Raw genomic sequence first — 24,020 nt, 5'->3', positions numbered from 1 at the left:
TTATATGGTGCACTAAGTCGTTGTAGGATAAAATTAAACATTTGAAGATAAAACCCTTTGAAAGCGGTACCAATGTTGTTTTTGGAAAATCATGTTAAAAGCAGCAATACCTGAGTTTCACTTATTTTCAAGAGAATTTCAAGAAATAGACACAAAACCATTTGAACATACCATTTGAACAGTTTGAGATACTCATATGACTGCAATTTTCATGTTTTGTATTGAATGCAAAACTTAACTGTTTATAAATTCATGAATTACATTAATACACACCTGCCAACGGAACACACTGCTTTACATGTGTAATAAGGTTGTCTGCTGGAGTTTTCAAGATCATAAAGTACAATCACACCATCTGAACCACCTGACAACATACTGATAAAAAAAGTTCATGTTAACTTATCACTTTATGTAATTCATTTATGGTGATTTATATATTTCTGAATATTAATTATCTGCAAACACCCAAATGCATTGTGCCCACAAATACGAAGTAAATCTTCAGAGATTGCTAACAACTAAAATATCTTAATTTAACAGGCATAGAAAAATTACATATTCATTTTATGACAATATAAAATTTTCATGATCCCAAGAAAGGCCAGTAGAAACAAGAATGGCAAAAGACATTTTTTAAGAAAGTAGAATACTACAAAGTTATTTTAAATGTACGAATTGTAATTGTGCTAAATGAAAATGGGATCAGACAGAACAGCTAGTACTGATTCCTGGGCAGGTTACTTCACTTCTCCATACTTTTCAGCAGATGTGAAAAGGGGACATTTTACCTAAATCATAAAGTTCATGTAAACATAAAGTTTAAATGCAAAGTGTCCTTGTCTTTTATACTATCTGGCAAAAAAAAAAAAAAAAAGTTACCCTCTATTATGAATGTACTTGCGAAAAATGGAGCACCTACATTATTAATGTAGAAAGGCATGGCTCCTGTCTTCCTAAAGTTTACAATGTAGTAGGAAAGACAAACCTATAAATTTGCTGTGTTCCTTATGCTTTGATCTTTATTTCTGAAATATTTTCTTATTTCTAAATCTTCTTCAGTATGACCTCTTCATTACTGAGGTTTTCTAATCCCAACTGATGTCGTTCTTTCATTTTTCTGTTCATTGTATCTTTTCAAAATGACTTTTATTTAATATTTCAGTATTAGGCGATTGTCCTCATATGTTTTGTGAACATATCTCTCTGGCACACTTCATTGTCAATTGGGGCACTTCTCTAATCATTTTCTCTGTTCTTAAAATTTATAGGGAATTTTACTATAATCTTACTCTTTTACCCATTTTTCTATAAAATTAATTTTCTATAAGTTTTAGAAGGGGAGCATGGTTTGGAATATTTAAATTTTAAAACTTTAGAACATCCTTTTTTGGTAATATGTTCAAAATGTGGCAATTTTCAGAAATTTCTTGGTTTTGCACAACTTTCAACAGAAGCTGAAAGAATTCTTCTAAACATACTTGGGTTTATTTTAATGTAAATAATAATAAGATCTCATTATATTAGAGCAAATGCTAAAACAGAAATGATAATCTTTTTTTAGTTACTTTAAATTTGTTTTAATTATAGATTTCATAAAGTGTTCTGAATTTTCTTCTAAGAGTCATGTGAGACCATGTTCAGATTTCCATTTTTCAAAATACTTCAGTTGTTACACAGAGAACGGACCTAAAGGAGTAAAAGTACAGGTGATAATGCTTTTGATTAATAGTAGTGGTGGCTACCATTTATGACATGCCACCACTAAAAAGTTAGCCTTTTTATACATATTATCTTGAGCTTCATGGCAAATTTGTTAGGTAGGCATTACTGTATAATTAAGGCAACTGAGATTTTAAAAGGTAAAGTAAACTGCTCAAGGCATATAACTGGTAAATAGTAATAAAATAAGGAGGAACCAAATAAAAGTCTGGTTTGTTTCAAATGAATTCTCAAAAATGTGTTTTTGTTTTTTATATCTGTTTTCCCATTGGACTTTTTGTAAGTAGCACTGTTTCTAAAATAGTACCTCATCACTTAAAAGTCCTCTGCCTGTAAAAGAATTTAAGATTTGTTGACTTAACAATGATTCTGTTTACATTAGTTTGGAAATAAATTTGGTAATATTTTGTAGGTTTGATATTCTAGATTGATTAGAAATCAACTAATACCAGATTTAAAGTGCTCTAAGTTATAATTTACTAATTTTGATGAAACTTTACATAATCCAAAAGCAAGATTTTACTGCCTCTCACTTGGAAAGGAAAATGATTGTATGAATATAAAAAACTTACTATCTCCCTTCAACAGGTTCGATGTCAAGGGTGTTAACGCCACTGCTATGGATCCTTTCAACAACTCTGTCTTTGTTTAACTCCAGTCCCAAAACCCTTTAAACAATACAAAATTGAAAGGGGGTGAACAGATAAAACAAGAAAGAAATTTTCCATAAAGCATCCCTATTTCATCAAGATTATATATAGTACAAGACTCGCAAGTAAGATTTTTAAAGACATTATATAAATATAAAACATCAACAGTACTAACAATCATATTTAAAGATGTTCTTCTGAAGCATTATATTAATTATATTTAAAGTCTTTTTTTTTTAAAGATTTATTTATTCATACAGAACTGGGGTACAGGCCAGAGATGTGGAGGGTGAGAGGATTCACCAAGGACAGAGTGGGGAGCAGAACAGGCAGATCTACGAAGTACACTGCTGAGGGGAGCAGCGGGTGGGTCAGGAGAGGTCTGCCACGCCATGTGGACCTCCTCCCGCGCAGGCAGGGATCGAACTCATGTGGAAGTGGTTTAAGCTTCTTAGTGCAGTGTTTTAACCGGCTGCGCCACCAGGGAGGGCCCTAAAAAGAGTCTATTTTATTAAACTTCTTCTTTAAGATTTATTTATTTGCACAGACAAGTGTAGGTCAGATGTGAAGGGAGGTGAGAGGATTCACCAGAGACAGAATGGGGAGCAGAACAGGGGGATCTACTGAAATAACACTGCTGAGGGGAACAGCTGACCGAGACAGGAGAAATATGCTGGCCTTCCTGGTCAGGGGTCCAAGTCTCCTTGCAGTGGCTGGTGATTGCTTGATAGCACTATGTCTTTAACCCCTGTGCTACCTTTATTAAGCTATCATCTAGGGACTAAAGCAAATTTTCATTAGTAAAATTAAATTCTGTTAAACTTTACTGAGGACACCTAGTGGATAAAAGCTTAAATTACAGTATTCATTTATTTAAAGATTCATTTACATATAAAAGAACTGGGGTACAGGCCAGAGGTGTAGGGGGTGAGAGGATTCACCAGAGTCAGAGTGGGGATCAGAACAGGCAGATCAGCTGAAATACACTGCTGAGGGGAGCAATGGGCCAGACAGGAGAGGTTCCCTGTGCCATGTGGGTTACCTCCCTGGCTTGTGATCAAACTCCTGCAATGGTTGCCAATACTGTCACAGTGCTGCACTTTAACACTTTGCGCCACCAGGGAGGCCCATATTAATTATGAAAAACAAACAAACAAAAAAACTCTGACATATTTCTGTTGAATTAGGTGGACATATAGAATGACAATGTTCAATTCAACCATTAAGCACATTTATATACATTCAATTAAGAATATATAAATGAAACTGATTAATAAACACTCCCACAAATTCAGACAGAAAAGGTATTTTATTTCCATAAGTGTAAATCATTACTTCAGTAAAGCTATTAAAATGACATGAGATAATACATAAAAAGTGTTCATTTCAATGGTGAGTACTTAGTGAATATTAACTGTTAGAATTTGTCTTACTTTGTTGGATGTTAAAAAGCATTCACATTAATTGAATCAAGATGATTTCTAAATTCATTATTGATCAAAATGATGCCAATTTAAGTGAAAAATTTTAGCCTATCAAATTACCATTATTAAAAAAAATGCGCAAATGTTAGAAGAGTTATAAAGTGCTAGCTTACACATGTTAACAGGACTGAATTGTTCAGGAACTAGAAAGATTGATGAAAAAGGAGGAGATGGTAAATAATGCAAATAATTTTAAGCATATTATTTTGCCATTTTAGCAGCAGTTAAGTGTCTAATTTAAAGAGATGCACAGCCCTGTGGCTCTTGGAAGATAGTTTAGGTTCAAATTACCAGGGCAACACCTAACTATTTGACTTTGATCAGTAACATTAACAGATAATAATAATTAAGGTGCTACTATTTGTTGATACTGTAATCAGTGGTAATAAGTAATAATCCTATACGATATGTTTTCAATTATTTTATTAACCTATATATTATATTCTTGGATATATATATTTCCTGATTATATAGTTAAGACCCAAGTAATTTGACCAAAAGCACAGCTAACAATTACAAAAGGCATCTGAACTTTGTAATAGCAGTATGTGCTTCTTGCAACAAAATACCACATGAACATGTGCCAAGATAATCACCCCTACCTTGGGTTTCCTTCTCCTAATAATGAGAAATGTGATCACAATAACTACTAAAATATTTGATCAACTCCATGTATGTAACTAATCTCTCACCACTACTACCATGCCCATTCCCAACTAAGATACTGTTCAGCAGGATTGGGCTTTTACTTTTGCTTCCCCCAACATAATTATTCCCTGAGTTTATCTGTTTCTACAATTGAAATATCTTTTCAATTTGCTCAGTCTCTGAAATATCACTCTAGGCCAACCTAATCCCCATCTGTGTTAGGAAGCTTACTTTTGCCCAAACTAAAGACTTTAGGACTGAATAGTTCAGGAACTAGAAAGGTTGATGAAAAGGAGGAGATGGTAATAACATAGGGAAATTGGAGTGAAGTATGGGAGAAGGGTGGAAGGAGATCAAGTGTGCAAAATGAGTTAACATATGAGGCCTAGCACCAATAACAGCCTTAGGAAGCCCTTTTTGCAAGAGTGGCCCTTGCTCAGCTTCTGAGATTTCAGGAGAATTCCCAGCACTTCTGAGTAAGAACAGCTGTGTGCCTAAACTATTTTGGAATAATGTGCTTTATGATAAATACTTGTTTTCCTTCGAGAAGTATGGATTTTGGGCTTATGCTAGGCAGAGAGCACCTCTGTGGTCAATCCCCAAAATATAACCCTAACTCTTGAGCTTTCAATGAACTTCTGATAGAGATTGTTGAGCTATGTTGTGATCATTTGCTCCTGAAGATATTATATGCATACAGTGGGACTTCCTGGCAGAGGACTCCTGGAAGCTGATGCCTGGTTTCCTCCACATTTCATTCATGTGCCTCTCCTTACCCGCTGGTTTTTACTTTGTATACTATTGTTATAAGCAACAGTGTTATAAGCAATAGTTACAAGTAGTTGAGTACAAGTATGTGATGTTTCCTGAGTCCTCCTAGAGAATCATCAAACCCAGGGGTGGTCTCTGGGCAGAGGTAGAGGAAGGAACCCTAAGGGAGAGATCAGGGAGTGGGTAGGTACAACAGAGAGGGTTAAGGGGAAAGGAATGAATGAAGAGGAGAAGTACTATGAGAGAAGGTAAAGGAAACGGGGGGGAAAAGGACAAGGAAAAGAGCAAGACCTAATGCCTTTCAAAATCACTTTCCCAGGCCCTCCCTGGTGGTGCAGCAGGTTAAAGCACAGTACTAAGAAGCTAAAGCCACTTCAGCATGAGCTTGATACCTGCCCCAGAGGTGACCCACATGGCGCGGCAGACCTCTCCTGACCTGCCCACTGCTTCCCTCAGCAGTGTACTTCTTCAATCGGCCTGTTCTGCTCCCCACTCTGTCTCTGGTGAAACCTCTCACCACCCCTGTACCTCTGGTCTGCACCCCAGTTCTGTTTGCATAAATAAATAAATCTTTTAAAAAAATCATTTTTCCAACCTCTGTTTTACACATCAAACTGGTTATTAAAGGCCTATATCCATTTTGATTGATGGGGTCCATGCTACACTGATTGTTAAATATTTAATTACTTTCTATCTTTTCTATGGCAAATGGTTGCTCAAATTTTCTATTTATTAATTTTAGCTTTAACTTTGAATATTTATGTAGTTTTCATATCTTAAGATGCCTAAGTAATTATATCCATGCATGTTCTTCAAAGATAAAATACTTTTATTATTTTAGGCTATTGACATTTCTTTTTTTAATATATAATTTATTTACATGTATTTTAACATCATTGCTCATTTTTGTGCAATGTTTGCTTTCTTTTCTCAGGTGTAGATCCCATAGAATTCCCACCACCAATTCACCCATGTACCATCACCATACTCCCTTGTGTTCTCCCTGCCCTCATTTGGTTCCCTTTCCCTCCCCGACTCCTGCAGGATGTCTCTGATTTATAGTTGTCTGTTTATTTTGTTTTTTAACTTGATCTTCTATATTCCTCCTATAAGTGAAACCATCCAGTATTTTTCTTTTAGGCTGTGACACTTTTTGAATATAAATTTCTCTGAGTCTCATAAGTTGTAGAAATAGTTATTATTTTTGCCCTTAGCTAATAATTTCAATTTTCATCTTTTATTCAAGAATTATTTGGAATGTAATTTCTAATTTCCAAAACTCAGCTTACCAGTGATAGTGATGTCCTCCTTAATTATTTTCTCTAGCTAGGATCAAAGACTGACCTAAAAGATACCTACCTCTTCGAATTTGTTGTCGTTTACTTTGTGAACATGACACAGTGATTCTGGTAAATGTGCCATTAATATATGAAAAATCTTGTACATTCTCCTTTTGAAATACATTTAGCATTATATATGCCTATTAAATATAGTTTGTTGCTTATTCATTTCTTCAGATATTTGTATTTTCTATCTACTGATTAACACTGGTATCAAATTTTCCTTACATTACACTTTATATAACTACTGTCTTTGAATACAGCAGCAAGTTGAAAAAACTCAAGGGCATACCATGTAGCCTAGAAATATGGAAAAAATTTAAAGTTGGGTTATGTCATGAACGCATAAAATATATGTAGATTAATAGTCTACTTTATCACTTACTACTATAAAATATACACAAATATAAAGTTAAAGTTTATACACACAGAGACTGTATATGGTAGCATTTCCAGTTGATAGAAATGTATATGTAAAGATGTAACATTACATCATAACTACGTAAGATTAACTGCTATGCACACAACACTACTGTAGTAATTTGATAGCTATGTCAAGTGCCAGTGCCCTTAAGTGCTATGCCAGTGCCCTCAAGTGTTCCAAATGTCAGGTTATGAGACTCTGTGAAGTTAATTACTGCCATGGAAGCAGCTGTATATCCAGTAGGAAAAAAAAAAGTTAAAAGCAAATTTTTGACAACAAAGAACATTAGCTCCCCCCTGCTCTGAATTGTTTAAGGGCCAACTATACTGAGATTTAACAATACACAAATTGCAAGGCCCATTGCTCTCCTCTGTTTCCTTTCATCTTTTATGTACTTTGGAGTATTGTTCAAATACATTTGTACTTTTATTAATGAACCTTGGGTAAATCTTCCTTGAAGAGACAGAATAAAATATTTCTAGGTATCTTAGAAAATGCCCAAAGATCTTTCATTCATCAGGCAGATTGGCTAAGTTTGGTTCCTGAGTTGCAGTACCTTTATATTGTTAATAGATATTATTCCAGTGTTTTCTAGTTTCTAGAAAGGCTCAGATTATCTAATGTAAATCTTTTCTCCTGTGAATAAATTATCATTGGAAGCCTTTAATAATTTTCTTTGCATACTAGACAAATTTCTAGACAGACTTACTAGGATATATACATATATAAGTATATGCATAATTATATGTAACTAGAATAAGTTAAACTTGCAAAAATAGGTTTAGGGACTAATAATGACTTCTGATAAGCAAACAAAGTAATGACAGGAATTACTGGATGGGATTACTGGAAACCACAGACTTCTATCCAGAAGTATTAGAAATATGCTCAGAGGCAAGGAAATCTAGTAACAGGTGAATTAATCTGGCAATTTGGTTAGGAGAAGTTCATTATGTTGAATTTAAAAAAAAAATTTTTTTTTTAAAAAAATTTATTTATGCATACAGAACTAGGGTACAGGCGAGATGTGTAGAGGCCATGAGAGGACTCACTAGACACAGAGTGAAGAGCAGAATAGGCAGATTGACGAGATACAATGCTTGTCTGCTTATCACTGTGGGGAGCAGTGGAGAGATCCCAGAGGTCTGGGATCCCAGAGGTCTGGGATTGACGAGATACAATGCTTGTCTGCTTATCACTGTGGGGAGCAGTGGAGAGATCCCAGAGGTCTGCTAGCCATGTGGATCACCTCCAAGTCCTGGGATGGAACTCCAAAGTGGCTGTAGCTCACTTGCAGTGGTGTCTTTAACCCTCTGTGCCACAAGGGAGCACCTACTTTGAATTCTTATTTCTTCCAATGAAGAGGTGTAGGTCCCAGAATTTTGACAAAGAGCTCTAATTAGTTGCTTCCTCAGAAAAAGGACTTTCTATAATTAAAAGACTCCAAGAAACCCAATTTTTCAGACCTTCAGTAGCTGACATGATTTAAATTACTGATATGATTTCTGAGCATTTTAGGGGAAAAAGAAAGTGCTTCTTTTAAAAAAATTACAACCATTTTCACTGAAATTAAAGATAATAGGTAAGCTAACTTATTTTCCATTATTTACTTTGCTAATCATATGAAAGAACTGCAGAAACCAGCAATACAATCAAAGCAGATCGCAAACTTTGATACTCACAGCAAGATATGTACACGCTTATTAGAGTGGATGACAGAGCTAACAAGGAATTGCTACCAGCTTTTCACCAACTGGGGGTGGGAATAGGGGGAGGCCAATAAAATACAAACCCCATTCGTGTTTATAAAGACCAGTGAAATCACATAAATGGTGCCAAATCCCTTTTTCAGGCAGTGGGACTACAGGTTCTTTTTCTCACAAGGGTTATGATGCAATATGTTGGTAAAAAATATACAATTTCCACAGTAATAAATAAAATATATAAAGCCGAACGATGTGGAGACCCATGAAGGACAAGGAGACTCAAGAGCAACCGTTGACACACTGGACAACGACCTCTTAAAACACCATCTGCTCAGCATCCACAGCACCCTGTGTTTCCTTTAATTCCTCTAGCTACTACTCCTTTTTAGTTGATGTGCAGTCTCATCTTCTGTGCAGCTTTAAGTGTTGATGTTCCTGAGGTTTTGTAATTAAATTCCTTCTCTTCTTACTCTACAAACTGGTGTCTGGGTGATCTCACCGATGCACTTCACATATCATCTTGTATTGAAGATATCTAAAATTTCCTTGAGCATGTAACTGTGTCCTCCACTTTCAAAGTGAAAACCTTCAGAGGTTTCTTGAAAGCAATATGGACAAAATTAAAAGTATAGCTTGTTCTCTTTCGTGGGAGATCTGTCACTATCATTCATCCTGCCTTATAAAGCACTCACATGAGAGTGTTGACGCCTCCCTTTTTGTCATTCACTATATGCAATCAATTTCTATGACTGGTTGACTTAATTTCTTAAATATTTTTCATATATTTCATATATTTGTCCTATTGCCACTTCCCTGGTGCAGGCATCCATCAGTGCTCTACTGGGCGACTACAGTTAGTTAACTTGGCTCCTACTTTTGCTCCCACATATTCATTCTGCAAGCAAATGACAAAATGAACAGTCGTCACCTTATTATCAACATCATATTTCTTAACGAAGCACACAGGTTCTTTCTCATCTAGGCTCTGCTACTTCTCTAACTTCATCTCTCGTCAATGTCCCCTTCTGTCTGCTCATCATGCTAAGCTTTTGTCAATTTCTGGCCTATGCTCTACTTTTAGAATAATGTTTGACATAGTAGAAGTTCACTAATTATGTCAGCTGAATGAATAAATGAACGAATCCTTGGAGAAATTATTCCTTGAGGGAGAGGAAGGACGGAAACTAAGGGAGAAGGAACAAAGTTAAGACGAAAGTTATCATTTAGGTTTATAGTAGCCTTCGCCGTGCCCGTGTGTGTAAGGAGCTGCTTGCAAGTACATAAAGGCGCCGAAAAGTAGAAAGAATAAAGTTCGCTTATTTTCATAAGCCGAAAAGTAGATAGAATAAAGTCGATTTTGCTGGGAGGAAATTGGTAAAGCTGGAAAGTGTGAGGGAAAACCAACAGAGCCAGTAGTCCAGATTTTAACTAGTCTGTAGAGAAAAAAAAAGTTTATTTTTACCTCCTTGTGGACTCCGCTCTCCGGAGGCGAAGAGGGTCTTCCAAACCGGCTACTCGCGCAGACAAAAATCCTAGTAGCATCCCGTCCCTTCACACCGGCCAGAATACCAGACGCCGCCATGACAGATCTTGGGGGCGGGGCCCTAACAGCGGCATCTCCTATTGGTCCAGCGGTGATGCCCTCCGACTAATGGTGAGCGCCGTTACTAGGAAGGACGCGTGGCGGGCCGGCGGGTGGGCGGGACCAGCAGCTTGTGCGTTTCAGCTGCGACAGCACCCGGTCCGGCTGCGACCCGCGCTGGGAGCTGGACTGGCAGCATGGGTTGGTCTCAGGATTTATTCCGCGTCTTATGGAGAGCGCTATCAAAGGAAGTCAAAGAGCACGTGGGTACGGACCAGTTCGGGAACAAATACTACCATATAGCGGAGTACAAGAACTGGAGAGGTGAGATGACAGCGCGGGCAGGGCGGGCAGGGGGAGTTAAAGGAGGGGAGGGGAGAGTGAGAGCGTCTGGTAAAGTAATTCCACGTGCGACACTTGTGCTGTCAGTTGAGGAGACAACCCGATTTTGTTCACCCTTCACTCAGGCCGCTTTCGGTGAGTGACTTTGCGCGGCCAGAAGGTGCCCGTTGTCCCATCGTCCCGCGCTCCTCGTCCCGCGCTCCCTAATGACCACCGCGCGATCACTACACTCACCACACCCCTCCCTGCACCCGGAGCCCAGCCGACCGAGGACACCCCTGTGTTGGTCCTTGTCATTGGGCAATGTAAACGGAGAAAAGTCCACGGGGAGCTTCTGGTAGGCAAGGAAGAGGCCTTTCCTCTCCCTAGGGCCAAGGCTTGATGAAATTGACGAGGTGTGTTCGAGTGCGCTGGCTTTCCTGTTTCCGTGTGGATCTTTTTCAGGGTCTCTGGTGCTGACCCCTTGCCTCACAGCTAACTTACAATCTAAACAGGTCAGAAGTGGGCCCATGCACACTTACAGCGTGAAAAACAGATCCCCACAAAGCTCGACAGAACTTTTCCCACGAGTTTGCTCTCCAAGACCCGGTTGCTCTCCAAGACCCGATTGAACTCATTGTAAAAGTGCAATCTCTAATCGTAGCGTCTGTTTTGGATTATGGGAGTTAACGTACTTTCCTACAAGCTTCTTCCTGGAAGAGCAAATATAAACTGTATTTTGCTGTTCACTACTACTCAAAATTGTTTAGCATCTAATAATTGTTCGCTTCTCTCGCTATCTCTCTCTCCTGTAGCTTTTCCCCCCTCCTAAAGAGCTTCTAAAGTCAGGGAAAATGTCTCTTTTAAAAATATCTCTTAAAAGACCTAGTGTGGTATTTTTTTTTTGACAGATTACACACAGAGAATGATATTTCTTTTCCATAAATTGTCAGTAACTTTAAAAAATAGGCAAAACATCAGATTGACTTTTTTTTTTATTGAAGAATAACTTACCTACAATAGTATTTATCCTTTTTGGTATACAGTTCTCTGGTTCTTGACAAATACATAGAGTTGTATAATTGTTATTTCAGTTAAGATACAGAGCAGTTCCATCACCTTCCATATTCTCTACTACCCCTTAGGAGTTCATTTTCCTCACCAACCCTTGGCAAACACTTGGCAAAAACACATAGTTTTTGTCTCTCTATGTTATTATATAAATGATATTTAACAGGATGTAATCTTTTGACTCTAGTTTATTTTACCTAGTATACTGTAATTGAGTTTCATCCATTTGTCAGCAATTCCTTTTTATTGCTAAATACTATTCAATGTAACTCAGTTTATTCATTTTGCAACACCTCCACACTGCTTTCCAGAGAACAGGACTAACCTGCATTTCCACCAAAAGTGAAGTAAAGATCCTCATTTCCACATCTTCACCAGCAATTGTTTCCAGTCTTTTCAGTGTGAGCCATACTCACAGGAGTGAGGTGCTATCTGTTGAGGAACTACTCATGTGTTTATTTGCCATCTATTGAGCTTTGATGAAGTACCTGTTCACATATTTGCCTATTAAGAAAATTTGATTTTTTTCTATCATTCATTTCCGTGAGATTACAGTATCATTAAATAAAGTCTTAAATGAACAAAGTCATGACAGTTCTAAAATAACATAGTTTGAGTCAAAAGATAGTTTCATCTTTATTATATTATAGTTTTCCTGTCCCCAGGTATGCAGTCCTGGGGGTACCACTGGTGGGGACAGGACCAGATTTCATATTTCCTGATGATGCTGTGAATTTCTCCTCCAGGAGAAGCCATTTGAACTTTTTCAACTGTATCAGTAGCACAGTATTTTTGTATGAAAAGGGGAGACTTCTGAACAGTGATTCATTTAATTGCAACATTTTGAAATAATAAAAATCTCACTACAAAAATAAATTGCACGGTATTGACAGTGCATATGTCAATTTATACTTCAGCCAATGTGATATTTTGAATTCATGTGTTTACTTGTGAGAAAGTCAAGAATTCTGTAGGAGAATCATTGTATGCTGCTAACATCACCTAGATCCTCAATTCTTAGATAGTTAAGGTCTGCAACACAGATAAGTTACAGTCTATAAATACTGTTACACATTTACCAAGGTCTCTACTGTTCTAAAGCAGTTTAAAAAAAAAATGAGTTTTCTAACTCACTTTCCTATCCTATTTATTATGAAGTTGGTTCTTTAAAGGTCTCTGAATTTCCTTTGAATTGCATAGATATTGCACGTTCAGCATCCTCACTGAAAAGAATATTTAAGAACTCTTTAGAAGGAATGACTTTATAATTCATTTAATTGGTGTGATGCCAATAATCTAAGAACTACTGTATTTTCCACGTAAGATATTAGTTAGTGAGAGAAAGATAGTATTATATAATTCAAAATAAATTTCTTCTTAAGTATTATTTAGTCAACTGAATTTACATTTAGAATTGATTGTTGAAATTTTAACTTTAAAAAAGCATATTGACATCTCAGACTAAAAAGATTGTGAATATGGCACATAGATGACCTTTTTATTAATGAATTATTATCAATCAACCTATTTTCTTTATACTTCCTATAATAGGGTAGATTATTTAGTAAAAGATTGTTTAAACTTTAAACAAAAATTTAAAAATATTATTTCAAATTTTTTTAATTTATGATGTCTGAGTTTTTATGTAATTGATTCCATTTATTTCATGTTTATAAAGGTAGCTCTCTCTTCTGAAATAAATGATTGTATTTGTATACTTGATTCTGACTGGAACCTCTTTCAACCTTGTTTTATAATTTTCACCTCCTTCTTTTTGACATTTATTAAATATCTGCACCAGTTAAAACTAATAAGTTTATTAACTGAAGAGCTATGTTGAGTTATTAATCTGCTAATAGGCATGTGAATGTCCACATTTGCAAGGGGGATGGTGAATAGTGTGTATGACTTGCAAAAATCACTGGTTTGAGGTGTTGTATTTGGCTCTGGAGAGATAGCTTAAACTGTTTTCTAGAAAGGAGTAGTTTTGGTGATGAACATTTCTGGAAGTTGTATCTATGAATATTAGCTTTGAATCTTGAGGAAATTTACCTTATGAAGAAAAGGTTTAGGAGGAGATTTGAAAGATTGTTATGTAGACAAACCATAGAAATATGACTGCAGGATTGACGGGCTGTGGTAAGGGTTGAGAACAAAGTGGGAAGGAACCCAATGGTGTATGGGAAAGAACTAGAGGTACTTTGGGAGTGGGAGTGCGATGTGGTGACTTACATCTGAGGAGGTATGAACCCATTCATCTAAATCATAAACAGTGTTGTAAATCAATGTTAATTTAATTTTTTTTTAAGATTTATTTATTTATTCATACAGAACTGGGGTACAGGCCAGAGATGCGGAAGGTGAGAGGATTCACCAGAGACAGAGCGGGAAGCAGAACAGGCAGATCAATGAAGTACACTGCTGAGGGGAGCAGCGGGCGGGTCAGGAGAGGTCTGCCGCGCCATGTGGTCACCTCTGGGGCAAGCGGGGATTGAACTCATGCGGAAGTGGCTTTACTTTCTCAGTGCAGTGCTTTAACCCGCTGCGCCACCAGGGAGGACCAATGTTAATTTAATTTTAAAAAAGAAAGATTGTTACATGAAAAGGTTTAAACTAATCTCTATAACCATTTAACTAAGAACTGAGATTGGGAATTGATTGTTTCTTATAAATTTAAAGTATGTTAGAGGAAGAGGAGAGTATTGTGTTTAATTCTAACTGGGAAAATATAGGGAGATAAGTGGCTAGACACATTTGATCAATGCCTTGAAGGATAAACACCATTTCAGGAAGAATGGTAAAAGATTGCTGCTGGTCAAGGACAGAAAGAGTTAAGAAACACTAGCAGAGTTAGAAGTTAGTCCCACATGGGTGGACTTTACTCTAGAAGAACAAGAGACAGCTGTTTTGGTGAAGAATAAACAAAGTCCAATTAGAAAACATATTGATTACTATAGGTTTAAAGCTTATTCTTCACTGTGTAGGTAGTGGGTAGCCATCGAAAGCTTTCAACAGGGAAAAGGTGGTGACATGATTATAATTATTAGAGAAATGATGATGGAGTTCCTGTGTATGATGAGCCAGAGGGTGGGAACTAAAGCCCTAAAATTCAGTGCTGCATTTATTGTGACTCTAGAAAGAGACCCTGTTGGACTAGGGTGAAAATTATTTAGCAAAATTTCTGGACTTGATGAAAAATTAGACTGGAGGGGAGGGAAAAGAGAGGCCAAATACTTTTTTTTTTTTTTTTCCATCCTAGAGAGCTGTTGGTTGTAGCATGCTGATGAAAAGGTTTAGGAGAAGATTTGAAGGATTGTTCTGTAGACAAACCGTAGAAATACGACTGCAGGATTGATGGGCTGGGGTAGGGGCTGGGAACAAAGTGGGAAGGAACCCAATGGTGTATGGGAAAGAACCTTAATTTCGTATAAATAAAGGCTAATAGGAGCAAATGCAAATAGAGAAGCAGGATTTACAGTTGGTTGGTGGGAGAGTAAATAGAGTTTATGGTCATAATCAAGGGACAACTTTATAATAAGGCAATTGTAGACATAGATCTGTAGTTCCTAAGTTGTCAAGCAGCCTTCTTTCATAGGTGATCACTAGAACTGTGGCAGCAGCTGCATTCAAGTAGGAAGAAAGTGATAATGCATCTACATTAGACAATTGTTCATTTTTTAGCAATTATGGAATAAATTCCCTGTTCAAGTTCAGTGTATTATTAGAAAATCTTACATTCTGAATTAATTTATTTCATTTTTTCTCTCAGTTTTTAACAAAGCATTACTTGTACATTTTAAAAAATTATGAGCAAGGAAAAATTTGTGTTAAGGTTTTCCTGAAAGCATTTGCTGCCAAGTTATATTTTTCATGCTGTCTATATTTATATGAGTATATTTAGACTCATGCATCTGAATTATCAGTATGTCAAGCATAGTATTTATAGTAACATTTTCTGAATTTTATATTTCATGCTTTTTGGTTAAATAAGAAAGATCATCTTTGATTATGGAGTTTTCAGATACTTTTGGAAGCCATATCAGACGAGGTCTCAGACAAAATTCAAAGTTAATTTAAAGTTGAGGGTTGGCAATTGAATTTTGCTTAAAATTGAAGGTTATTTCATATCACTTTTATGTACTTTATTAAGAGTACTAGTTAAATTTATCTTTTATTCTCACCTGAGAATACCTTCTGTTTTATCTATTCACTTATTTTTAACTGCTGAATTGTAAAGCATTTCAAGCTTTAAAAAAAAAAAAAAGAATGATAAAACAAACTTTATGTACCTGTCACTAACTTTCAAGCATTATTAACTCATGGCTAATTTTTTTCTCCGTACTCCCACACTACCCTCTCTCTCTCTTGTTTTTTTTTCTTTTACTTAAAATATTTTTCTCTTGTGATAACATTGGTTTAAAATATGATAATGATTCAGAGGTATATTACTGCACCATTATCGCTCTTATTTTGAAAGAGATACCAAACATCATTTGAATTTAACCTATAAACATTTCAGCATACATCTTTTAAACACAGATTCCTCTTTTAGAATATAACAGTAACAACATTGCCATATACAAAAATGAGCAATTCCTTAATGTCATGAAATATATGTTCTTCATTTTTTTCTGTTTGTCCTATAATGCTTCATTTATTGGTTGATCTCTTTACTTTTTGTAGCATTTCAAGTACTTGAAATGGTACCAAATAAGTACTAAGTGAGCTGAGTGAATGGCTTCTCACAGTGCTCTGGTAGAATATTTCTGGGAGGATTGAATTTAATGCTCCGAAAGCCTTCAGTTGCAACCACTGCACGTGGGAATCTTAGCAACATCAGTGTATGGCCACAGTCACAGTTGCCTATGAGAAATAAAAGGAGCTCACTGGAATATGTAGTACAGGCCATGCTTTAGAGCCTTTTTGTTTGTTTGCTTTTGCCATATTTTGTGACATTTTGTAATTGATATTAGTGATAACTAGACCTCCCTACATTTCTAAATTCCTGTGATGTGATCCTAACCATTTATTTGCTGCTCTAAGCTTGAGGTTTTCCAATCAGGATTTCTTTTTGGGAAAATTCATATAGGTTCTTTCCAGTATGATATGTGTGTTAATACTGACCCACTGGCCAGACAGTGTAGGCTGTCTTTGCCTTCCATCTCATCCTGTACCATTCACTAATTTCCTCATGTGAAGTTACTGAATAGTGCTTTATGCCACCATCTCTGTTTAAGTTTATGGATATATTATCTTTGGTTTCTGGCCTTTATCTGTTTTCATGTATAGCTACATTCTCCACTAGCCCCTTGTATGTTCTTTAAAACATCGGCCCTCTCTGGTGGTGCAGTGGGTTAAAGAGCAGCACTGAGAAGCTAAAGCCACTTCCACATGAGTTTGATTCCCGCCTGGAGGTGACCACATGGTGTGGCAGACCTCTCCTGACCTGCCCACTGCTCCCCCTCAGCAGTGTACTTCGTGGATCTGCCTGTTCTGCTCCCCACTCTGTCTCTGGTGAAGCCTCTCACTGCCCCTGAGCCTCTGGCCTGTACCCCAGCTCTGTATGCACAAATAAATAAATCTTTAAAAAAAAACCAAAAACAAACAAAAAAAATTCACTAGAGGGACCCTCCCTAGTGGATTAGAGCACAGCATTATGAAACTATCTCAGCCACTGCAGCACTAGCTCCATCCCCGGCCAGGGAGCTGACCCATGTGGCTGGCAGACCTCTCCAGTCTTGCTTGCTGCTCCCTCAGCCATGTACTTTGTCAGTCTGCTTGTCCTCCCCACTCTGTCTCTGGTGAAAATCCGCCCCCCGCTTATACCTCTGGACTGTACCCCAGTTCTGTATGTATAAATAAATAATCTTTTTAAAAAATCAGTACAATTTGGGGAGCTAAATGAGATAAACATGAATCAGTGTTTATTTTAAACTGGTGCTTAGGTATTTAATTTGTAACAAATTAGAAATGCATTTTACCTCTATTTTTTTCTTACAGCCTCCAATTTTTTTTCTTTTTAAAGATTTATTTATTTGTACATACAGAACTGGGGTACAGGCCAGAGGCTCAGGGGAGGTGAGAGGATTCACCAGAGACAGAGTGGGGAGCAGAACAGGCAGATCTATGAAGTACACTGCTGAGGGGAGCAGCAGGCAGGTCAGGAGAGGTCTGCCACGCCATGTGGTCACCTCCGGGGCAGGCGGGAATCGAACTCATGTGGAAGTGGCTTTAGCTTCTCAGTGCTGTGCTTTAACCCGCTGCGCCACCAGGGAGGGCTCAGCCTCTAATCTTTTTTAGTGATGCTTAAATGATTGGAGGCTTTAGTATACTTAAGTCCCCTTCATTGAATGCTGAAACTGATTTTTTTGTGTCTTCTCAACAACCATGTAACTAGGGACTATCATCCTCATCATAAACACAAAGTAGTAGTTTTATTTCTGAATGCTTATGTACATGTGCTTGGGTATAGGATAGGTGACCCCCAAAATAGCTGTTCAGTGAACTGAGATATTCTTGGAGCCAAAATTATAAAAACAAAACAAAGCAAGTTTTTAAATGTAGGAAATTAAGTAGTTTTATAAAATCCTAAAATAGGTGATTTAGATATATTTTATTTATAATAATTGGACCAAATTACTTTCCAGGTACTAAAATACCCTCGTTAGAAGTAAAAATATCTTTTCCATAGCTCTTCTAGTATAGTACTGATTAGAACTTAGCTTAATCACTATTCTAAATTTGATTCATTGCTGGCCTTAAACTACTGTTAGGATACCCAGTTTTACTTTTTCCCATTCAGAATGAATGGAAATCTGTATCATCCATTATTGTGTATAATTATAGAGCTGCATTGTTTTTGATGTGCGCTGAACCTGTTGTATTTAGTACTTAAATGTACTAAAAACCATAATGAATTATGATTTAATTACTCAGTTAAATATAGAAAAACTCAGGCAAACCAAATGTTCAGAATTAAGTGTGTCTGGGTTCAGTAGGTAGCTGGATAATCAAGATGTAGCCCTTAAGAATGTATTCCTGTTGCTAGCATTTGGGAAATAATGAAGATATTTCAGATTTTTCCAGCAGGTGGCAACATTGTTTTAAATATTATAGGTTTCCAGTTTATTAAATATTTGTCTTTGTGCTGATTTGAGAGGGAAATCTTTTCTCTAAATTTCTATATTTTCTCCACGTGATTCTGCTCTACTGTACTACTTATGCATTACTGACACTGTATGTTCTAGTCAGTAATGTATAATGATTTAATTGGCGATTATGTTTTGAAGAATTGATGAGAAAGTTTGAGCTATCTTGTAACTTTTTCAGCATCAATATTCTGATTTGAGTTGCCAGAGATCACATAATGATTAATACTGTGAATGTCATCAAATTGAGAGACTATCCCAGAGCTATCTAGAAAAAGTTGAACTTAGTTGGAAATATTTGTTGAATATAAAGTAATAATATTATAGTTTGTTGTCTCAAGGTCATCTGAAGGTTAGATTTTTAATATTCTATTCTTCATTTAAAATTTTCATTTATGTTTTCCATGAGATTCCATGTATGCATGCGTGGACTTAAAAACTTAGTTGTAATTTGATGAAGGGAAAATATCATTTTTTCTGTCATCCTTGATTTCATTCATATTTCATACAAGTAGAATCACACCTACTATTCATACGTTCTTGGGCATCATATTTTGATCCTAGGGAAGAACAAAATGAAACGTTATACTTGTCAACCCTTTATATGGTCTTTAAAATGAATCCAAGGAACCTTAATCTTAAATTCTACGTTTCCCTTTGAGGGAAATACGGGATCCTTGGGACAGAAATAGAAACTAATAATGAATGAGTCACTAAACTATGTTAACATCTGTTTTGAAGTGCAGCTGAAAGTATATCATGTAAAAAAGTAGTTACTTGTCCTCTTTTGCTTTGAGAGTTCATAATTGCTTTATATTAAGAATGGTGAAATCAGTGAACTAGCAATAATGATAATTATCAATAATATTATTAAATACTATGAATTAAGCACTGTTCCTAGTCATGTTTGGTATTTGCTGAAGAATTGGTAACAAGTGATAAAAATAATATATTTAGCTTTGATTTGTCAAGGTCACTTAGTGATGAACTTCATTTGATTTACCGTATTTATACAGAACCCAGTTTCTCTGTTTTAATGTAAATCAGCTGAAACTAATTTTCTTGTTTCAAATTATTACTCTTGATTTTCAAAGAATGTGATACTCTTAGCAATTCATTTCTGCTGCTATTTTAAGATTTTGTAAGTTGCTGTATAAGAATTACAAAATTGCATTGACATGCTTGTCTTTGAAAGTTGACAGTTGAATGGGTTAGGGTAGAGAAATATCTTCAGAACCCTGTAGCAGACTTTACTATTTGATTGTTAGAATCAATTTCCACTTTAACAAAATGACTTTGGTATGTGTATGATTAAAAATTTAGTTTTGTAATTTTAATTCTGAAGCAAGTAGTTTTCTGATATTTATTACCTTTCAAGTGATGTGTACCTCCATCTTGTGGTCTGAGTGACAAATTGCAACCTTTGTCAGTGATTTCTAATTATACTTTCCCCCTCCTCTACTGGATATATCATATAAAATAATTTATTTTCTATATTATGTTTATTAAAATCATAACTATTATTAAACAAGCATTACTAAACTTCTCCAGGACTTTGTTCTGAAGAATCACCTCTCTTTTTCATGTGTTTTCTCTTTCTTCATTGTCTACTCATCCTCAAAGAGAAGAGAAGTTACTCAAAAAGGGATGACATGTTTTAGAAAAAGAGATATTTGTTGTCAGTATTAGTGCATGTGTATGAGATGGAGAATTTTGTTTGGACCTTTATTGTTTATCTGTTTAACTGACAGTTACTGAATACCTACTATGTGCCAGGTACATAGTACAAGTCTACGAATTTCAGATATATCAATTAAAGTTCCTGTCCTTATTGAATTTATGTAGTAGCTAAGGGTTTCTGATGATAAAAAGTACACACGATAAGTAAATTACTTAAGTGTTATTATGTGGTAAGTGCTAAGGAAAAAAGAAAAAGTAAATCAGTAAAGGAAGCTGCTGTGCTGGAATTGGTTGAAATTTTAAAATTTAGGGTAGCGTCATTGAGAAGATAACATTTTGAATAAAGAACAAGGTGAGGAAATTAGCTAAGTGGACATCTGGGGCAAGAGTCCCACTCAAAAAGAACAGCAATGTAAAGTAGTTTTTATTCTGAATGAAATGGTAAGTTTTACTAGGATTTTAAGCAGAGGAATGATATGATTTCATTTGTGTTTCTTTAAAAAGGATTTCACTTAGGGGGCCTCCCTGGTAGTGTAGGGGTTAAAATCTCAGCTCTATCAAGCTATTGCCAGCCACTGTGGCATGAGTTCAATCTCTGGCCAGGGAGCTGATTCACGTGGCAAAGTAGGACTCTCCTGTCTGTCCCACTGTGCCCCTTAACAGTGTATTTCAGTAGATCCACCTGTTCTGCTCCCCATTTTGTCTTTGGGTGAATCTTCTCACTGCCCTGCCCCAATGGCCAACAGCTCAGTTCTTGTACACATAAATAAATAAAAATAAATCTTTTTATTTTTAAAGGATGGTGTTAGTTTTTTGTAGAGCATGGACTGTAAATGCAGAGCGACTTTAAACAAGATCATTTAAGAGGTTTCCTTTGTTTTAACGTAACATAATTTAGGCTTACAGAAAAGTTGCAAGAATAATACAAAGATTTCTTTCATACTTTTGCCACAGAACTGGTTCACCTATCTGAATTTTTTTTCCCTGAGGCATTTGGAAGTATATTTCTTTACTTCCAAACTCCCTAATATATTAACTTGTTACTCATTAATTTAGGTCAGAATAGATTCATTACTTTCTATTTTATTCAGTAGACTATAGTATATTGCTGTCATTTTCTTTGAAATGTAATTGATTATTATCATCATTTTGATGTTCAGATAGTCCTAGTGTAACTAGTGGGACTCCCAATATTTGTGTTGTTTTGATAATTCCCCACATTCTTTGAGTTTTCTGACATAAGAAAATGTTCCAGACTTACTGTATACTTTCCAGCCTCTACCCTGAGAAACAAAAATAACTGTGCTTTAGCTCTACTCATTTTACTGGAGTATCATTGCTTCTAGGTTCTTTCAGTGGATGGTGTAAGAAAATAGCTGTAGAGCTATACAGACGTATAGTTTTGTGCATCTGCAGCCTCCTCCCCCCAGACCCTAACCTAATCATGTTAAGAATCACCTGCCCTGTTTCTTGAAATTTTTTTTAGTCAGAAGTGAGCATTGGGGGGCCCTCCCTAGTGGCACAGTGGGTTGAAACCCAGCACTATGAAGCTATCCACAGCCAAGTTTGATCCCCAGCCCGAGAAGTGACCCACATGGCACAGCAGACCTCTCCTGACTCACCCTTTACTCCCCTCTGCAGTGTACTTTGTTGATTTGCCTGTTCTGCTCCCCACTCTGTCTCTGGTGAATCCTCTCACCACCTCTGCATCTCTGGCCTATACCCCAGTTCTGCATACATGAATAAATTAAGCTTAAAAATAAAAAGAAAGAAATGAGTATTGGATATTGTCAAAATGTTTGTTAACATCTATAGAGATAATGAAGATTGCCATGTGATTTCTACTAGAATACTGCTAACATAGTAATTAATAGATTTACTGATATTGAACCAACTTTGCATTCCTAAAATAAATCCCACTTTTACATAGTGTACCATTTTTTTTACTGTAATATTTTTGCTTATATTTTATTATCTTTATATTAAGGTTTTTACATTTACATTAGTGAGTGACATTAACCTGTAATTTTATTTTTTGTATTCTATTTATCAGGTAAAGCCAATGTCACAGCTATTCTTTAAAAAATAGGAATTTTTTCTTTTTGGAACAATTTTTCCTATTTTGGAACAATTCATAGAATAGAACTGAATTGAAACTATCTGGTCTTTGAAAGTTTGGTAGAATTTCTCTGTAAAACTATTCATTATGATTTTTCACCATGTAGTTCCTTGATAAGTTTTCTGTTTCTTTTCCAAACATTTATCTATTTAAGCATCCTGTTTCTAATGGGATCAGTTTTGGCAAACTTTGTTTCTCTTAGAAATCATCCATTTTTATGTAGGTCTTCAAATTTATTTAGTTTCCAAAGCAGTCTTTAATATACTTTATTTCTAAAACTTTTTTGATCACTCAACTATGTGGTTGAAAGAAAGAAAAGTTGTTGCTGGTAGATCCTACATTCATCTCCAAGTCCATTTTTACTAGAAGAAGCCTTGTATTCCTTCTGGTATATCCACCAGTGAATCTTAGATTCTCTTGATGTTTGTTTCCATGACTTGACAACAGGATTTCCAAATGAGGAAGATAAGTGAAACAGAAATTATGTTTAAAAAAAAAAAAAGTTATACGAAAGGAAAATGGTTTAAATTCAGTATCAGATTTTAGTCACTTAGCTAATCATTTGTCTAGTTAAAATTATGTCTAATGGAAAGACAAATGACATGTTCATTGAAACATTACACCTGAGAAAAGAAAGCAGACATACAAAAGTAAATAATGATGTTAAATAAATAAATAAATGAAACACTTACTTGAGCTCTGTTTGAATATCTTATTTTTGATTTGTAATCTGGGATATAAATATTGATAACCTTTGAAATGACTTATAAGAGTTTAATTAAAATAGATTAAGCATAATTATGTACAACTAATAAAACATTTTGAATGTTTTACTGACCGTATTACAGCCTTCTCAGATAAAATATTTTAGAATCCATTTTCCTGTCATTTTTTTAATGTGTTTGGTTCCCCTCCTCTTATATTTTTTAACTATATACTTATGCAAGAACAATATTTTTAGGTATTTGAAAACTCTCCATTAAAAAAAAAGTCTCTGTTTTAGAAGTCTCTATTTTCTTCCCTAAGACTTTTTTGTTTTCTCAAGGATCTAAGTCTCTATAACATATAAGAAGAACTCATACTCAATAAAAATGTAATAGCCAAATAAAAAATGGGCAAATATTTTGAGTAGACATTTTTCCAATTTTAGACAAATGAAGTATGTGAACAGTTGTTCAACATCATTAGCCATCAGAGAAATACACACTGAAACAATGAGATACCACTTTACATCTACTATGATTGCTAAAAAAAGTAATTAAAATATCCTAAAGTAATTAAAATGTCCTACAAGTAATTAAAATGTGAAGAAATTGGAACCCTTATACATTATATATTGCTGGTAGGAATGTAAAAA

The 24,020-nt window shown here is 35.7% G+C and overlaps 2 protein-coding genes across 5 annotated transcripts in view; one reads left to right on the top strand and one right to left on the bottom strand.

The window, feature by feature from the left end:
- ERCC8 (excision repair cross-complementation group 8) overlaps positions 1–10,351 on the bottom strand; it is a 41,676-nt gene extending 31,325 nt beyond the window's left edge. For 3 of the 4 annotated variants that reach the window (XM_004678283.2, XM_012721914.1, XM_012721916.1), the window contains exons 1-3: positions 10,205–10,351; positions 2,292–2,387; positions 274–375 (exon numbers count right to left, since the gene is read on the bottom strand). In XM_004678283.2, the coding sequence (XP_004678340.1) occupies positions 274–375; positions 2,292–2,387; positions 10,205–10,284 (278 nt within the window). In that variant the 5' untranslated portion in view covers positions 10,285–10,351. The remainder of the gene's footprint in view (positions 1–273; positions 376–2,291; positions 2,388–10,204) is intronic. The other variant, XM_012721915.1, reaches the window with a different exon arrangement.
- Positions 10,352–10,454: 103 nt separating this feature from the next.
- NDUFAF2 (NADH dehydrogenase (ubiquinone) complex I, assembly factor 2) overlaps positions 10,455–24,020 on the top strand; it is a 124,235-nt gene continuing 110,669 nt past the window's right edge. The window contains exon 1 of the mRNA XM_004678282.2: positions 10,455–10,648. Within this exon, the coding sequence (XP_004678339.1) occupies positions 10,522–10,648 (127 nt within the window). The 5' untranslated portion in view covers positions 10,455–10,521. The remainder of the gene's footprint in view (positions 10,649–24,020) is intronic.

The sequence above is a fragment of the Condylura cristata genome, unplaced genomic scaffold (genome assembly GCF_000260355.1).
Source record: "Condylura cristata isolate star-nosed mole 26May11 unplaced genomic scaffold, ConCri1.0 scaffold00007, whole genome shotgun sequence".
Taxonomy (NCBI): Eukaryota; Metazoa; Chordata; class Mammalia; order Eulipotyphla; family Talpidae; genus Condylura; species Condylura cristata.
The sequence above is the reverse complement of the archived record's forward strand: the minus strand, read 5'-3'. Positions and strand labels throughout refer to the sequence as shown.